This window comes from Schistocerca serialis, chromosome 4 (assembly GCF_023864345.2).
Source record: "Schistocerca serialis cubense isolate TAMUIC-IGC-003099 chromosome 4, iqSchSeri2.2, whole genome shotgun sequence".
Taxonomy (NCBI): domain Eukaryota; kingdom Metazoa; phylum Arthropoda; class Insecta; order Orthoptera; family Acrididae; genus Schistocerca; species Schistocerca serialis.
The window spans coordinates 433,171,266-433,186,282 of record NC_064641.1 but is presented as its reverse complement, the minus strand read 5'-3'; the positions used below and the strand labels follow the sequence as shown (position 1 = coordinate 433,186,282).

General features: G+C 39.4%; 1 protein-coding gene across 2 annotated transcripts in view; it reads left to right on the top strand.

Annotated features, from left to right (window-relative positions):
* The window catches only part of LOC126475031 (cholinesterase-like), a 50,006-nt gene that overhangs the window by 26,898 nt on the left and 8,091 nt on the right, over nt 1-15,017 (top strand). For both annotated transcript variants that reach the window (XM_050102575.1, XM_050102574.1), the window contains one exon: nt 11,204-11,333. In XM_050102575.1, the coding sequence (XP_049958532.1) occupies nt 11,204-11,333 (130 nt within the window). The remainder of the gene's footprint in view (nt 1-11,203; nt 11,334-15,017) is intronic.

Genomic DNA, 15,017 nt, shown 5'->3' with positions numbered 1-15,017 from the left:
TTGCGTGTTGATTTTCCCGTTTGCTTTATCAAACAGCTTTTCATTTGCCCTCACGAGACTGAGTAGACCCCGTTCCGAACCTTCCCGCTACACAAAACTTTGAGGTGGTCACCTGGAATCGGAACATACTAGTACGCAACTCTATACAACTGGCCACCCAGGTGGTCATTCTCTAGTCGAAGAGGTATTCCTAGGTGGTCGTTTATGACGTCTCGCACCGATTCTTTAAAGTTTTCGTTAATGTGTTACAAATATAACAGTGCCTCATTCATTTAGAACAAACTTTTCCTCCGCAGTGAAATGTACACTGATCTGAAACTTTTTGGAAGATTAAAACCGTGTAGCGAGTTGGGACTAGAACCCAGAAACTTACCTTTCGCTGGAGAAGACATAGATATATTTCCGGAGAACTGATAGATTCCGGGTTCTAAAACCCGTCCCGCGAACAATCTTAACCTGGTAAGAAAATTCTTGAATTCATTATCTCTTATGCATTGTCACACTGAGTAGATAAATCTTGCTATCAAGTCCGATCCAGCACTTAAGTCCAGAAATGAAACTACGAAAACAATCTCTTATTAGCAACAACCCTTTCACAGTTGTAGCATACTATCTCTCTAATATAACAAAATGGAACACCTACAGCCGTCCTTTAGATGTTATTTTTTATATGGCCTCCAGTTTCGGTTATACAATACATTTGTAGGCCTTAACCGACGCTGAGGGGGCTATCTCCTGTCGTATAAGAGATTCCATCAATGTCCATCATCTATGAACTGGTTTCCGTAGACTGTAACAACGATGTTGTGTCTCCAATCATAACAGCTAGTGATCAGTTCGTGACCTGAACTCGTAACCTATTGTTTACACAACCGCATTTTTTATTAGTTAATAAGCAGTTTGTGCAAATGTACCGTGTTTAATGGTTTTGGATGCACGTTCAAATACCGTGGAGTTCATCACATTTTCGATACTGAAAGATAATTCTTATTACTGGTTAAGAATGCCACGCGGAATTTATTAATCTTCGAAAATAAGAAGCACTTTTCACTACAAAATTTGAAATGTCAGTAGAAGTCATCCACGACTGATTACAAACTTTCATGGATCACTCCAAATATTCATAAAAATAATAACGCACAGTCTCAATAAAATAACTATACCTCCGAGCTATATGACGTCACATCACAAGAAGTGACAGTAGACTCATCAGACGTCATCATCTCCCTGCAACGAAGTGCACGAAAGATCCGTTCACTGGCTGGTCGAGTAACATAATAGCCAATCTGCCCCCTATTTCAAGTCACATATCCCCGCATCTCCCTATTTTGACCAATCCCAGTTCCAAACTCAGTTTCCTCCAAAATACAAAGTAATACATTTCAAAAAACAATAAAAATAGAAATAAACCCAAATTGACTCGTCTGAATAACCGAAGTCAACATTAAGCCACTAAAGTACCGAAAACTGGCTACTTTGCTATTACCTTATTCCTCATATATGTGAGTCACATTAAGGTTGAGCAATCTGACTGTCCCACTCAGTCACATGCAGTTGTTAACCATTTTAACGATACATAATTCACATACATGTCACACTCACCCATCAGTTACTCAGACAACAAAACAAATGAAAATAATGGGACCAAACAAGTGAAACACATCTGCATCTACATACATATTCCGCAAGCCACCGTACGGTGCGTGGCGGAGGGTATCCTGTAGCACAACTAGTCGTTTCCTTTCCTGTTCCACTCGCAGATACAGAGAGGGAAAAACAGCTTCCTATGCCCCCGAATGAGTCATTATTTCTCGTACCTTATCTTCGTGGTCCCTATGCGAAATGTATGTCGGCGACAGTAGGATCGTACTGCAGTCAACTTCAACTGTGTTTCTCTAAACTTGCTCAGTAATGTTTTTCCAAATGAATCTCTTCTTTCCTCCAGGGATTGCCACATGAGCTATCGAAGCGTACCTGTAACGCTTGTGTACTTCTCGAATCTACTGGTAACAAATGTAGGACCTCGTCGCTGAATTGCTTCGATATCTTCTTTCAGTCAGACCTGGTGCGGATTCCATACACTAGACCATTACTCACATGCGATCTCCTTTGCAGATGAACCACACTTTTCGTAAAGTCTCCCAACAAACCGAAGTTGACAATTTGCTCCCCTACCACATCCTCACACGCTCGTTCCATTTCACATCGCCTCGCAACGTTGCGCCCAGGTATTTAAACGACGTGACTGTGTCAAGCAGGACACTCCCAATGCTGTATCCCAATATTTCATGTTCGTAAATGATCTGGCAGACAGGGTGAGCAGCAGTCTGCGGTTGTATGCTGACGATGCTGTGGAGTACAGTAATGTGTCGGAGTTGAGTGGCTGTAGGAAGATACAAGACGACATACACCAAATTTCCAGTTGTCTGATGAACGGCACCTAGCCCTAACTGTGGACAAATGTATATTTCATGTAGCTACAAGGTCCAAGATACTTCCATTGCGTGTTGGCTGCTGAACTAGCTGCCCAAGATAGTTTTCGGAAAATTTCTTCACAAGATTGTCTTTTTGTACCACTGCAATGGACCGTCCGCAGCTCGTGGTCGTGCGGTAGCGTTCTCGCTTCCCACGCCCGGGTTCCCGGGTTCGATTCCCGACGGGGTCAGGGATTTTCTCTGCTTCTTGATGACTGGGTGTTGTGTGATGTCCTTAGCTTAGTTAGGTTTAAGTAGTTCTAAGTTCTAGGGGACTGATGACCACAGATGTTAAGTCCCATGGTGCTCAGAGCCATTTTGCAATGGACCCAACCACATCCCAGTCTATACTTGTTACGTTAAAGTCACCACCAACTAGAACTGAATGATTTGGGTATTTATGCACAACTAACCACTGAATTTCTTTGAATGACTCTAGAACTGTCACAGTCGGGTGGTCAGCAAAACGTTCAACAGTTAACTTGCTTCCACCTAGACCTGTTATGGGTGACCAGATAACTTCTCTGCCACACTCAATTCCAATCTCGGTAGAGACAGCATCTTTGTCGACTGTAGTGGACACTCCCCCTCCTGCGGTGTCTAATCTGTCTCTCTGATAAACATTCCAAGATTAGCTAAATATCTCAGAGTTGTCTGCATCGACTTTTCGTCAGCTCTCAGTCCCAAGAATAATTTGAGGTTGAGAACTTTCCTGGAGGGCAGTAAACTCGCGAACTTTGTTACGAATACTTCGCCCAGTTACTGATAAAATTTTTACAGTCGAGTTGTCTTTACTCAGAATGCGGTCTGATTTCCCTAAATACGTATCGACTGGCGAATATTTACGAGAGTACCTCAACTGCCTCCTAACCTAAAGTAACACCCATGTGTACTTCACAAGTACTCTCCTAATCGAATAGCTGCTTCCTTTCTATAGTGTAACCGCGACTTATCAAGGGGAGCCCCTGCAAATCCGCACCTAAAAACGTGGGTCCAGAAATCTGCAGCCAAGACCGTCACAGAGACGAAGAAGCCTTTGGTTGAGACCCTCCACTCGGCTCCAAACTAAAGGATCCCGCTCAACTCTGGGAACGATGCTGCAAATTGTGATCTCTGGTTCCACCCCGCGTTCGGGGCCACCAGTCATTACCACTTCCAACAGCCGCCTGTAAGAACTGAGGATCGTCTCAGAACACTTGAGACAGGCGTCGTGGATACCGACGTGGGCCACAACGTGCAGACGACCGAGCACTGCACGCCCTACAGCTACAGGCGAGGTTGCCTCCATATGTCGGATGAGGCCCCGCGGCTGACATGCCGAGCTATTCGCAATAACTAGCAAACCCCCGCTACGCCGGTCCCAAGCCCGGGGCCTCACCATACAAGAGGTGAGGAAGGAGGAGGGTTAGAGGTAACAACCTCGTTAAAAAAACCAAGCAACAAGTAAAATTAAACATAAAAATATAAACCACTTGGCAACGTTCAACGTAAACTCACTTCTAAAAACAGGAAAACTTATAACGTTAATAAATTTCATAAAACCGGAAAATATAATGAGAAACTGCACTCCAAGAAACAAGGTATACTGATGAACATTCATTTGATTCAGAGGGGTTCAGAATCTTCAAAGGGAAGCCAGGAAAAAGAGTTATGAAGAATGTACCCCAATTTGGAACAGGATTCATTGTAAACCAAAATATATTAAACTCGATAGTAGAATTTAAATCTGTCAATGAAAGGCTTTCAACATTAACCTTCAAATCAATAAACAAACTGTATACCATTGTAAACTCACATGCACCAACAAATGAGAAAAACAGAACACAAAAAGAACAAACAGAAATTTTTTGGCAGGAACTGTCAAACACCTTAGACCAGATTTCATCCAAAAACACAATAATATTGTTGGGAGACTTTAATGCTCAAATCGGCAAAGAACGTCATCACCAATCCATAGTAGGCAAATTCTCTGCACATAAAAGAACCAACGCAAATGGAGAAAGGCTTATTAGTTTATGCAGAGAACATGACATAGTTCTAAAGTCTACATATTTCAAAAACTCCCCAGAAAACAAACTACATGGGTATCCCCGAATCCAGTCTGTGGGGAGAAACAACTTTACCATGTTGCTATAAGCAGACTGTCTGCATCAGAGATACTCAATGTAAAAGTTGCTAAGTGTGCAAGTTTAGATTCAGATCACTATCTATCTGTTGTTAAATTCAAAATTAGACGAATATATAAAAGAAAGAGCGAATATCACCCTAAAAAGTTTGACACTCAGAAATTAACCAAGGAACACAATTTCAGGACACTTTTGGAAAATAAAACACCTAAAACATGGGAACAACTTCAAAAAGATATAGTACAGACAGCAGAAGAAACCATTCTCCTTACCAAAAAATGGAAACATGCCTGGTGGAATGATGAGTGTGACAAACTAATCCTAACAAGACAACGAGCTTGGAACATTTGGAATGCCAACAAAAATGATAAAAATAGGAACTCCCTAAAAGAAGCCCGGAAGCAAGCTTCAAAAGGCCTTAAAATATCCAAGTTCAATACATAAAAGACCAACTAGCATCAATAGACTCCAACTTAAAACAGAACAATGCTAGGGACTTTTACAAAACTTTCAAAAGTAACTTAAAGAAATACTCTCCTCCTAGTCTATTTTTCACGGACCCAAAAACGCAGAAAACTGCATACAATAGCATAGAGACCTGTAGAATATTTGCTGAATATTTTGAAGAACTACATAACTGTTATCCACCGAAAGAAAAATTTAATTTCAATATTGAAAAACCCAGCACCACCAGACTCCAAGCCGCCAACCACAGAAGAAATAAAAGAAATCATAAAAGAGCTTAAAAATAATAAAGCCCCTGGAGAGGATAATATAGTTGCTGAACTATGGAAGTACTCTAGTGACAACATGATACAGTGTCTATCAGAAATACTAAAAGAAATCTGGACAACACACAGATTACCACCAGACTGGACATCTGCATTAATACATCCACTACATAAAAAAGGGAAGAAAACAGATCCCAGCAATTATAGGGGAATCTCCCTCTTACCAGTGACCTATAAGATCTTGTCTAAGGCGCTTTTAAAAAGAGCAGAAGAGATACTTGACAAACAGCTAAGAGAGTATTAGGCTGGATTTAGGAAGGGAAGGTCATGTGCAGAACAAATACTAAATTTAAAGAACATAATAGAAATGAGGAAAATCAGGAACTTAAAATATGTAATTACTTTTGTGGATTTTAAAAAAGCCTATGATTCAATTGACAGAAATACACTGCTTGATATCTTAAAAGAATTGGGACTCGATGCTAAAACAACTGCAATAATGAATGGTACTTTGACAAATACAAAATCGAAAGCAAAATTTAGGGGAGAGCTCTCAAAATCGTTTGATATAAAGTCAGGTGTTCGACAGGGAGATGGTCTGTCACCTCTGCTTTTCAATTGTGTCTTGGAGAAGGTAGTTCGAGAATGGAGGAAGGCCACCAATACTAAAGGGATTCAACTAGGGAGAAATCCAAACAAGATCACTGTCGACTGTTTAGCCTTCGCAGATGACATGGCATTGATTACAGATTCACTAGACAATGCCCAAGAACAAATAAGAGAACTACAAAAACAAGCAGCCAAAGTAGGACTACAAATATCCTATGAAAAACAAAGTTTATGACAAACATCTGTGATGCTCCTCAAAATATTGCAGTTGACAACAACACAATACACAAAACAGATTCCTTTAAATACCTAGGAGAGTGGATTACATACAATGCCGAAGAAAATATAGCTATAGAAACTAGAGTGCACAAAATGGAAAGAGTGTTTCATACGACCAAAAACGTTTATAATAAAAAATCCTTGTCCTGGAACACGAAATTAAGACACTACCAAACAGTGGCCAGACCTGAAGCTCTCTATGCGGCAGAAACACTTAAACTAACAAGAAATGGAGATCATGAGAAACTAGAGAAGGTCGAAAGAAGAATTTTAAGGAAAATACTGGGAGCTAAAAGAAACGATAATGCTGAATACAGGTTAAGACCAAAGAGAGAGCTATATCTGAAAACGGAAAAACTAACTGATGTAATGAGGAAGAGGAGACTACAGTTTTTTGGACATATATTCAGAATGGATAACAGCAGACTAACCAAGCGGATATTCACATTACTCAATAGCTACAAATCCAAGCCAGCATGGTTCATAGAGACTGAAAAGGACATTGAAAATGCTGGAGTTACAATAGACACAATAGAAAACAGAACACATTTCAGAAAGGCAGTTCAAAAGGCAGAATTTCAGGAGAGAAAGAAAATAACTAGACGAAAGTGGACTCAAGAAGAAAGGGAACAACACTCTAAAAGGATGAAGGAAATTTGGAAACTGAAGAAATCTAATACAATGAAGAGTAGCCAAAGTTGATTCATCGTACCCTCCAAATGGGTTATTCGAGAGAGAAAAAAAAAAAAAAAAAAAAAACGCTCACATGTTCCTGTACGGACCCTCATGAAGGAACGGTCATCTCTTCACTCACACGGTGAGTAGGCGAGTCCGTACGGCCGGTCTCCATCTTCGCCCTGCGTTTTCACCGATTTACTTTGCGTGACTGCCCGCTTACTTGAGTGGTTAAGTGCTTGAATTCCATGCAGTGGATCGGGGTTCGATACGCGGCCAGGCTGGATATTTTCTTCGCTCGTGGACTGAGTGTTGTGTTTGTACTCATCGCCGTTTCATCATCACCGACGCGTGATTCGCCCAATATGGCGACACCTGAAACAAGTGTTGCACTCGGCAGCCGATCACCCCCGCATAGTGCCTCCCAGTCATCAGTGCCACACGATCGCTTCATTTAACTTTTTACTCACACTGCTGGTCACTCAAGATGGGTACTCGAGAAGGTGACTCGCCAGTAGAGCCCTTGGAGCCCATGCAACGCTTCGGAATCTCCACCACCGCTACATCTCAAGGCGGTAGCCTGAAGGCGACTGATCGCTGCCAAAATTACAATCAACTGTTCCCAAATTGCGGCCCGCTCCTCCCGCGGCTGCACACAGCAGGCACACGCCTTCCTCATCCTAGCAAGATGATAGTAAGCAGTAAACACTGGCACAAAAGTAGGTAAGCTGCTTGTTACCCTCGCGACGTGTAGCCAAGGGGCTCTGACACCTCAATGAACGATGTAGTTAGGTGTCTGACAGTCAAAATATTGCGTATTTGGTCGATTCAACCAAAATGTTCTTACTTACTTAATGATAAAGTATTTAGTATAAGTTCTTCCCTGATTTTTACACATGACAGGAAGTTATTTACCGTGGAATATCCTGATTTGCGTGTTTTGGGTGATTTTATGTACTTAGGAAGCGGTGTTAGGTATCAAACTGGTATTCATACTAACTTTAATTATTATCATTGCAAAAAGTTATTCAAGGTTTCATAGTAATAAGATTGCTTGAAAACTCTTTAAAAATTCCTAACGTTTTGCGTAGTGTTTGGTGTCTGTAAAACAAATGCATACAACGTGGCACACTGGTAAGCTGACACGTAACGCCTGTTGCCCCGAGCGTGAGGACGTGTTCTACAGAGCCACGAGTCATCGAGTGTTGCAAAAGAACTTCTGACACATTTTCTGCTGGCTCTATGTATTGCTACATACCACGTCCCCTGTGATTCTCAAAATTTCTTAAATAAATGTTAGGAATTACATAAAATGCCATAAAAATTTATAAAATGACGAGAAATCAGAATCAACCAAAAACACAAAATCTGTATCCTTCGAACTAGACGGCTCCGGAAGGTAAACAAGTCACGAAGCCCAGAAAATTGTTACAATATTCTTTCAAAATGTTCGCATTATTGCAAATCTTTAAAAATTGCAATTTTCAACTCTTTTGAATTACTACTCAAATAATTTTTCCTAACAAACTTGTAATATTCGTAATCTTTTCTCACTCAAAGGCTACATGACATTTTATAGTACTTCACATCAGTACTAATGTTACCAATACCCCATCAGTACCAAAGTTACCAATACCCTTACTAGCCAAAAGGACTTCAATATAAAAATTATCGGCAACTGACGTGTTATTTCACCAAAAACAATACCATATTCTGTCATCCTCTCCTCATACTCCTTATATTTCTTTCAGCTTTTGACTTCTCTTATTCTCGTCAACTTTTCGATTTCTTAAACAGCACATCGTTACTCGTAACTGATTCTCAACAAATCTCCTGATCATGAAGACTATTGAAGATCAGAGACAGAGTTCAGAATGACAGAGAAGGTAGCTTTAGCATACAAAATAAAAATGAAGTAGTAATTCTAGTACCTAAGGTACCTGGTAACCGTAAGTCACCTGGCATAGCGAGGAATGCCAGCGCCATGAGACAATATAGACTCCTGATAGTTAAGGATATTAAAAAATTTAGACATTATACAGACTCGTGACAGCGTAGAATGTTGAAGTAATGCCTACATTTCAGAATTACAGGAAACGAAGATTCACATATTGTCAATCTATAGAAGTAACGCTAACTGACTGAAAAGAAGATTGAAAACATGAAAAGAAAGTGAAATAGTACTGATAATGACTCAGATACCCGGTGTTCGTCAGTCAACTGGTATTGCAAAGAATGCAGGCCTCCTGAGGCCTTACCACTAGCTCATATATCATTCATAAATTCCTTCCATCTTCTTAGTTACTTTATCTTGGATGGCTCCTAATTCCTCTGGATTCACGACCATTTCCTTCCCATACCACCCTGTTCATCAGTCAACCGTTTTTATAAATAATTCCAAATTTCCGTAGGCGTCATTCATGACTGATTACAGACTTTCATGGATCAATCCAATTCTTCATAAAACAACTACTGGATGATCTTAACAAAACTACTAGAGAGCTGGGCTACATGAGATCGCCTCACAAGGCTACACCACTGACTCCTAAAGATTAATGTGCAGACATTATCTCCAAGTAACTAAGTGCTCAAAATATCTCTTCCGTGATAGACCAAATGACACAATAGCCAATCATTATTTTATTTCAAGTCATGTAACACAGTAATTTTCTTCTTTTGACCAATTCAAAATCAATTATCGTCAAATTTCGAGAGAAAAAGATATTCCAGAAAGCAATAAAAATAAAGACAACCCTACGTGTACTCTTCCGATCGAAGTAAACATTACATTACTCAGGCACTCTTAACTGTCTACATTACAGTCATCATATTCCCTAAGCATGTGGCTCACGTCGAGGTAGCACATACTCACATTTCGTTATGCACAGTTTCTACAATTCATACTTCACGTGCATGCTATATTCATCCTCTCATCAACTCTCACAATAAGATAAACAGGAAAATATTCCAGCAAACGAGATACTAGTGGCTGTTAGAAACTGAAAATATTACCTAATTTTTCCCTTATAACCAAAAACTCTAATTAACTGGTGAATGACGAAGTATCTAGTCAAAGTTCTTCACTAGGACCGAACGTAATATTTGCTCTATGTAAGAACATTTGTAGAACTTGACTTGGCGTACTGGTCAGTTCACTCGTAACGTACTTTGCTTTCTGCATGAGAAACCGCTCTCTAGAGCCATGAACCATTATATGTGGCGAGAGAGCCTCTGTTAGAATTCTGCTGGTGGTGCTTATTGCTATGTTCCTAACTGAGGGTTAGAATCATTTCTATCACATCTGACGTTTAAGTTTTTAATAAGCATTAGTGTATTTGGAGTAATCTTATCGCGGGCTATGAGAATGTGTTCTATCCCATCGTCAATGCTCGATGCTCTGATGACAGTGAATCGTTTTTGTACCGTGCCTATTGATTCGTTTATACTGGTGACCTTCGTTTGGGCGCCTGTGGACTGCACCGCACAGCGCGAGCTGACAAATGATAGCCACAAATTCTGAATGCCACAAATTAGGTTACACAAACCTGTTAATTTGATAATAGTATCAGTTTCTATTTATACAGTAAGGAGAAGGCATGGACTCAGGGGGCACTTAATACCAACAATATTTTCATCCATCGGGAAAGGATCGCACAAGGATAAACAATAGAATGCCTTACAACGCTGGCCTTTCTTCTCCTCTGCAAAATATTCCAAATCCGTGTTACACATATCCTACAGGGTATTGTGTCTCCTTTACATTCCGAGCGTTGTTCATCATCAGAACTTAACACACGGACTAACGCAACTGTTTATTTATTATTGTAAGACTTTTTTCAGTTTATGTGGTGAGATGGCGTTAATATTTACCGCATATTGATAGCTCCACTATGTTCATGCGTTCAGCAATAAAAATTTTATGTAATAGTCTTTGGTAGTGTAATCGATGATTTCTCTAGACCTCAGAAAATAGACAAATACAATGGTTGCGGTGAATGAGTCTGTTTAAATTGTTGTCTCGCTATTAATAATGTGGCAATACTCCCATGAACTGATTTAGTGTACTCACAAGAACGCGTGTTCATGTATCTGTGAGCAGCATGTACCACAATGTATTAATGCTATTTCCTATAACTTATTATATTTTAAAAAGTATTAAATTTTTATGATGTATGTAAGACTTTTCTCTTACATCTGCATAGTCTAGCACAATTGCTACAGTTTAGTTACAGATTTCATTGTGTCAATAAAAAATAATGCTCATTAATTCAGTGTTGTTTTTTTAAATAAATGTTTCTCATTTTCGTAGATGAACGAAGACTTAACTTTCTTCGAGCCTGCTGACGCTATGGTTAGGAAAATTGCTGAAATTACTGATTTGCCAGTCTACTACTACGAATTTGACTATCGTGGAGAAAACGTACCAGTAAGCGAGTGGGGTAAGTAAACAAGTCACTTCTTAACGTAGCGTTTTGTCGCTTCTAAGTCGAAATTCCACACTATTAGAAGACAACGTCCTGAATTGTGTTCTGTAAAATAAACTTGGTTTCCAAGTGTTTTAAGTTGCTTTATCAGCTATCCAAAATGTGTATCAGATAGAAAATATTGCCTTGTTGATGTTGAGATCGTTTGAGATGGAACGACTGATGAGTTGGAAAAACACGAAATTTGGCGACTGGGTACTACGTAACAAATCATCTCTGAATTCACCTATCGCAATTTAGGTAACCACAGAAATCTAAATTAGTATTTGAAGGTAATTTGTAACCCAGATCCATCCAAATACTGTGAATGTCTTAAATTTCATCGAGCTAGGTGGTGCAGTGGTTAGCACACTGTACCTGCATTCGGGAGGACGGCGGTTCACACACGCGTCCAGCCATCCTGATTCACTTTTTCTGTATTTACCTTAATCGTTTGAGGCATACGCCTGGACGGTCCCTTTGAAAGGAGACGGGCGATTTCCTTCGCCATCCTTCCCTAATCCGAGCTTGTGCTCCTCTCTAGCGACTTCGTTGTCGACGGGATGCTAAACACTACTGTCGTCCTCTTAAATACTCATTTCGTTCGGTAGATATACTTGAAAATATAGTTCGTGTGTGATGCGTTTTGCAGGATAACATTTTCTGTGGTATGAGAGACACAAAACAAATCACTAAATTTCGTTTTATGTAGGGATTAACAGGTATACGAGCAGATTTGTTTGTTTGTGGCTGAAGACACACTAATGTCTGTACATATTAAGGTATCACATATAAAGTCATCTGCAGTTATATCCATTACACGCTGCACATTTAATATTCTTGAAAGTGGAATAAGAAGGACGGGAAGTAGCTTGGAGTTCTGTCTGCTGTAAACGACCAGGTCTTTGTCTGTGGAGGTGGAGCCAGTCTCGGACTAGGATATGGTGGTAAAAGAAATCGTCTGAGTACATTTCAAAGAAATCATCCTGGCATTTCCTTTAACTGATATGGAGAAACTATGGAAAACCTAACTGTGTAGCAAGACCGGAGCCCCATTGCTCCGTTATGCGAGTCCAGTGTCCACCAGGGGATAGTACCATTGTAAGTAACATAAAGGATAAAACAAATAGAAGCAACGTAATCGATTCAACATTCGTTTACTAAGCAGATTAAATACACATAAATGAAAAGGAGCCAAGGTTGACATAGATACGAATATTAAAACAAAAAAAATATTATTTCGCTGCTATCATTTGAGAGCAATTACGAGAAGTACAGTACATGTCACAGGAGCCCCTAAGAAGGAGACCAAATACCGAAATTCTATGAAACTGTTTAATCACACATGTTCAAGGTGTTTATGTAACATTATGAATCTTACTAAGAAACTGCGTTATCGAGTCACTTGAAGTGACAGACAAATCCTCGAAATACAACACAAAATTTAAACTAGGTAGCTAAAAAAATGTGAAAGGAAAATTACAATATATTGTAAGAACTCATTTCAAATACAACTAAATCGTGACAATGATAATACGCTGTAGTGTATCGTGCCACCAATGAAAAGGTCAGAAGGGACGGAGTAAACAATTGAGCTGGTTAGAGATGGTGCAGGAAATTAGTCGCGATCTATTCAAAGACGCTTTTCTTGTGTTGTTAGAAGTGTTCCAGGGGAATCAGAGCGTGTGTAAGTTTAGACGGTTACGCGAGGGCTGAAAAGCTGCTATTCGCCTCTTCCCACCATCAACAACAACATTAATCACTGCCAGAAACAACAGTCGAATCGTATTCATTTTCAATTGATATCGCGAACATATAGCCAGAATAATTTTGCTGAATGAAAATAAAGTACTCTGAGTGATTAGTTATCCTTATTTCTATCTCTTCTGCAAAATTAGCATAGAGCGTGCAGCCGACTAAGGATACTACAACAGTACTCTTGAAGATTACGATAGAAGGCTGAAAACGTCATGTTCAAACAAAAATAATAATACAAGAATACTCTACAATCATTGACAACGACCAAAAATTCTTACACAATTATACTGAAACTTCTCATAGTTTGTTGTTTCCAAAGGGAGGGAAGGAATATTAAAGTTTTACATACTGTCGACAACGAAGGTATTAGTAATGGAACAAAAACTCGAGTGGTGGAAGAAGAGGAAAGAAGTCGGTCATATCCTACTCAAAATAATCGTTCTCCTTATTAGATTTTTGACACCACAGGTATTTGAAATAGGATGGCTCCACGGTAATATTAACTGCTGTCCTTCAGAGGACAAGTCCAACATTGTTCCACTTCATTACCATTTCCTTCAAGCTAAACAAATGACAAATGATCAATATAACAATACTGTTTGGAGTCGATCAAGAAGATTCATCTAACGACACATCCAGTTTCCATACAAGATCTTGCATTAGTAACAGCAATTGGAGAACCACATCGTAAAATACTTCGAAAACGTATCCAAATAACGATAATTTATCTGGCGATAAGGAACGTTGTCACATGTTCACTTGAGAAAAAAAGCCTCAGAGTACAATTAAATTCTCATTTTGTTTTATACAGCGATAAATTTCGAGGCTTCTAACTTCATCTCGTATGCTTTACCTCTTCATAATAGAGACATGCAATAAACCAGTACTTTATGTACTGTGTATGTGCTACAAATTTATTAATGGCTTTTCGAATTACTAACTAACTTAGCTTAAATTGAAATCAGATTGTTTTTGTTTTGTGGTGGTCTTTAGTCCGAAGACTGGTTTTATGCTGCTCTCCATGCTATTCTATCCCGTGCAACCTCTTTATCTCCGAATAACTACTTTAGCGCACATTCTTCTGAATCTGCTTATTGCATCCATCTCTTGGCCTCTCTCTACGATTTTTATTCCCCATACTGCCCCTCAATACTAAATTGGTGATGCCGTGATGGTTCTGAATGTGTCCTATCAAGCAATCACTTTTTTAGTCAAGTTTTGCTACAGATTCCTTGTCTCTCTTGTTCTGTTCCGTTCTTACTCATTAGTTACGCGATCTACCCATCTAATCTACAGCAATCTTCTTTAACACCGCAAGTGAAAACTTCTATTCTCTTCTTATCTAAACCGTTTATTGTCCGTTTTTCCCTTCCATATTCGGATACACTCCAGATTTTATAACACTTAAATCTAAATTCCATGTTAACAAATTTCCCTGCTTCAGAAACGCTTCTCTTGCCATTAACAGTGTAAATTGTATGTCCTCTCTACTTATTTTGCTCCCCGCACAGCAAAATTAATTTACTACATTCAGTGTCACGTTTCTTAAACTAATTTCCTCAGCATCACCTGATTTACTTCTACTTCATTCCATTATCATTGTATTGCTCTTGTTAATGTTCATCTCATATCCTCCTTTCAAGACGTTGTCAACTTCGTTCAACTACTCTTCCAAGTCCCTTTCTGTCTCTGGCACAATTACAATGTTATCAGCAGACCTCAAAGTTTTATTTCGTCTCACTGAACTGCAATTCGTACTCGAATCTTTTCTTCGCTTTCCTTCACTGCTTGCTCATCGTACAGGTTGAATAAAGTCGGGGTTAGCCTACAACCCTGTGTCACTCACTTCTCAATCATTGCTTCCATTTCATGCTCCTCGACTTTTGTAACTGTCGCCTGGTT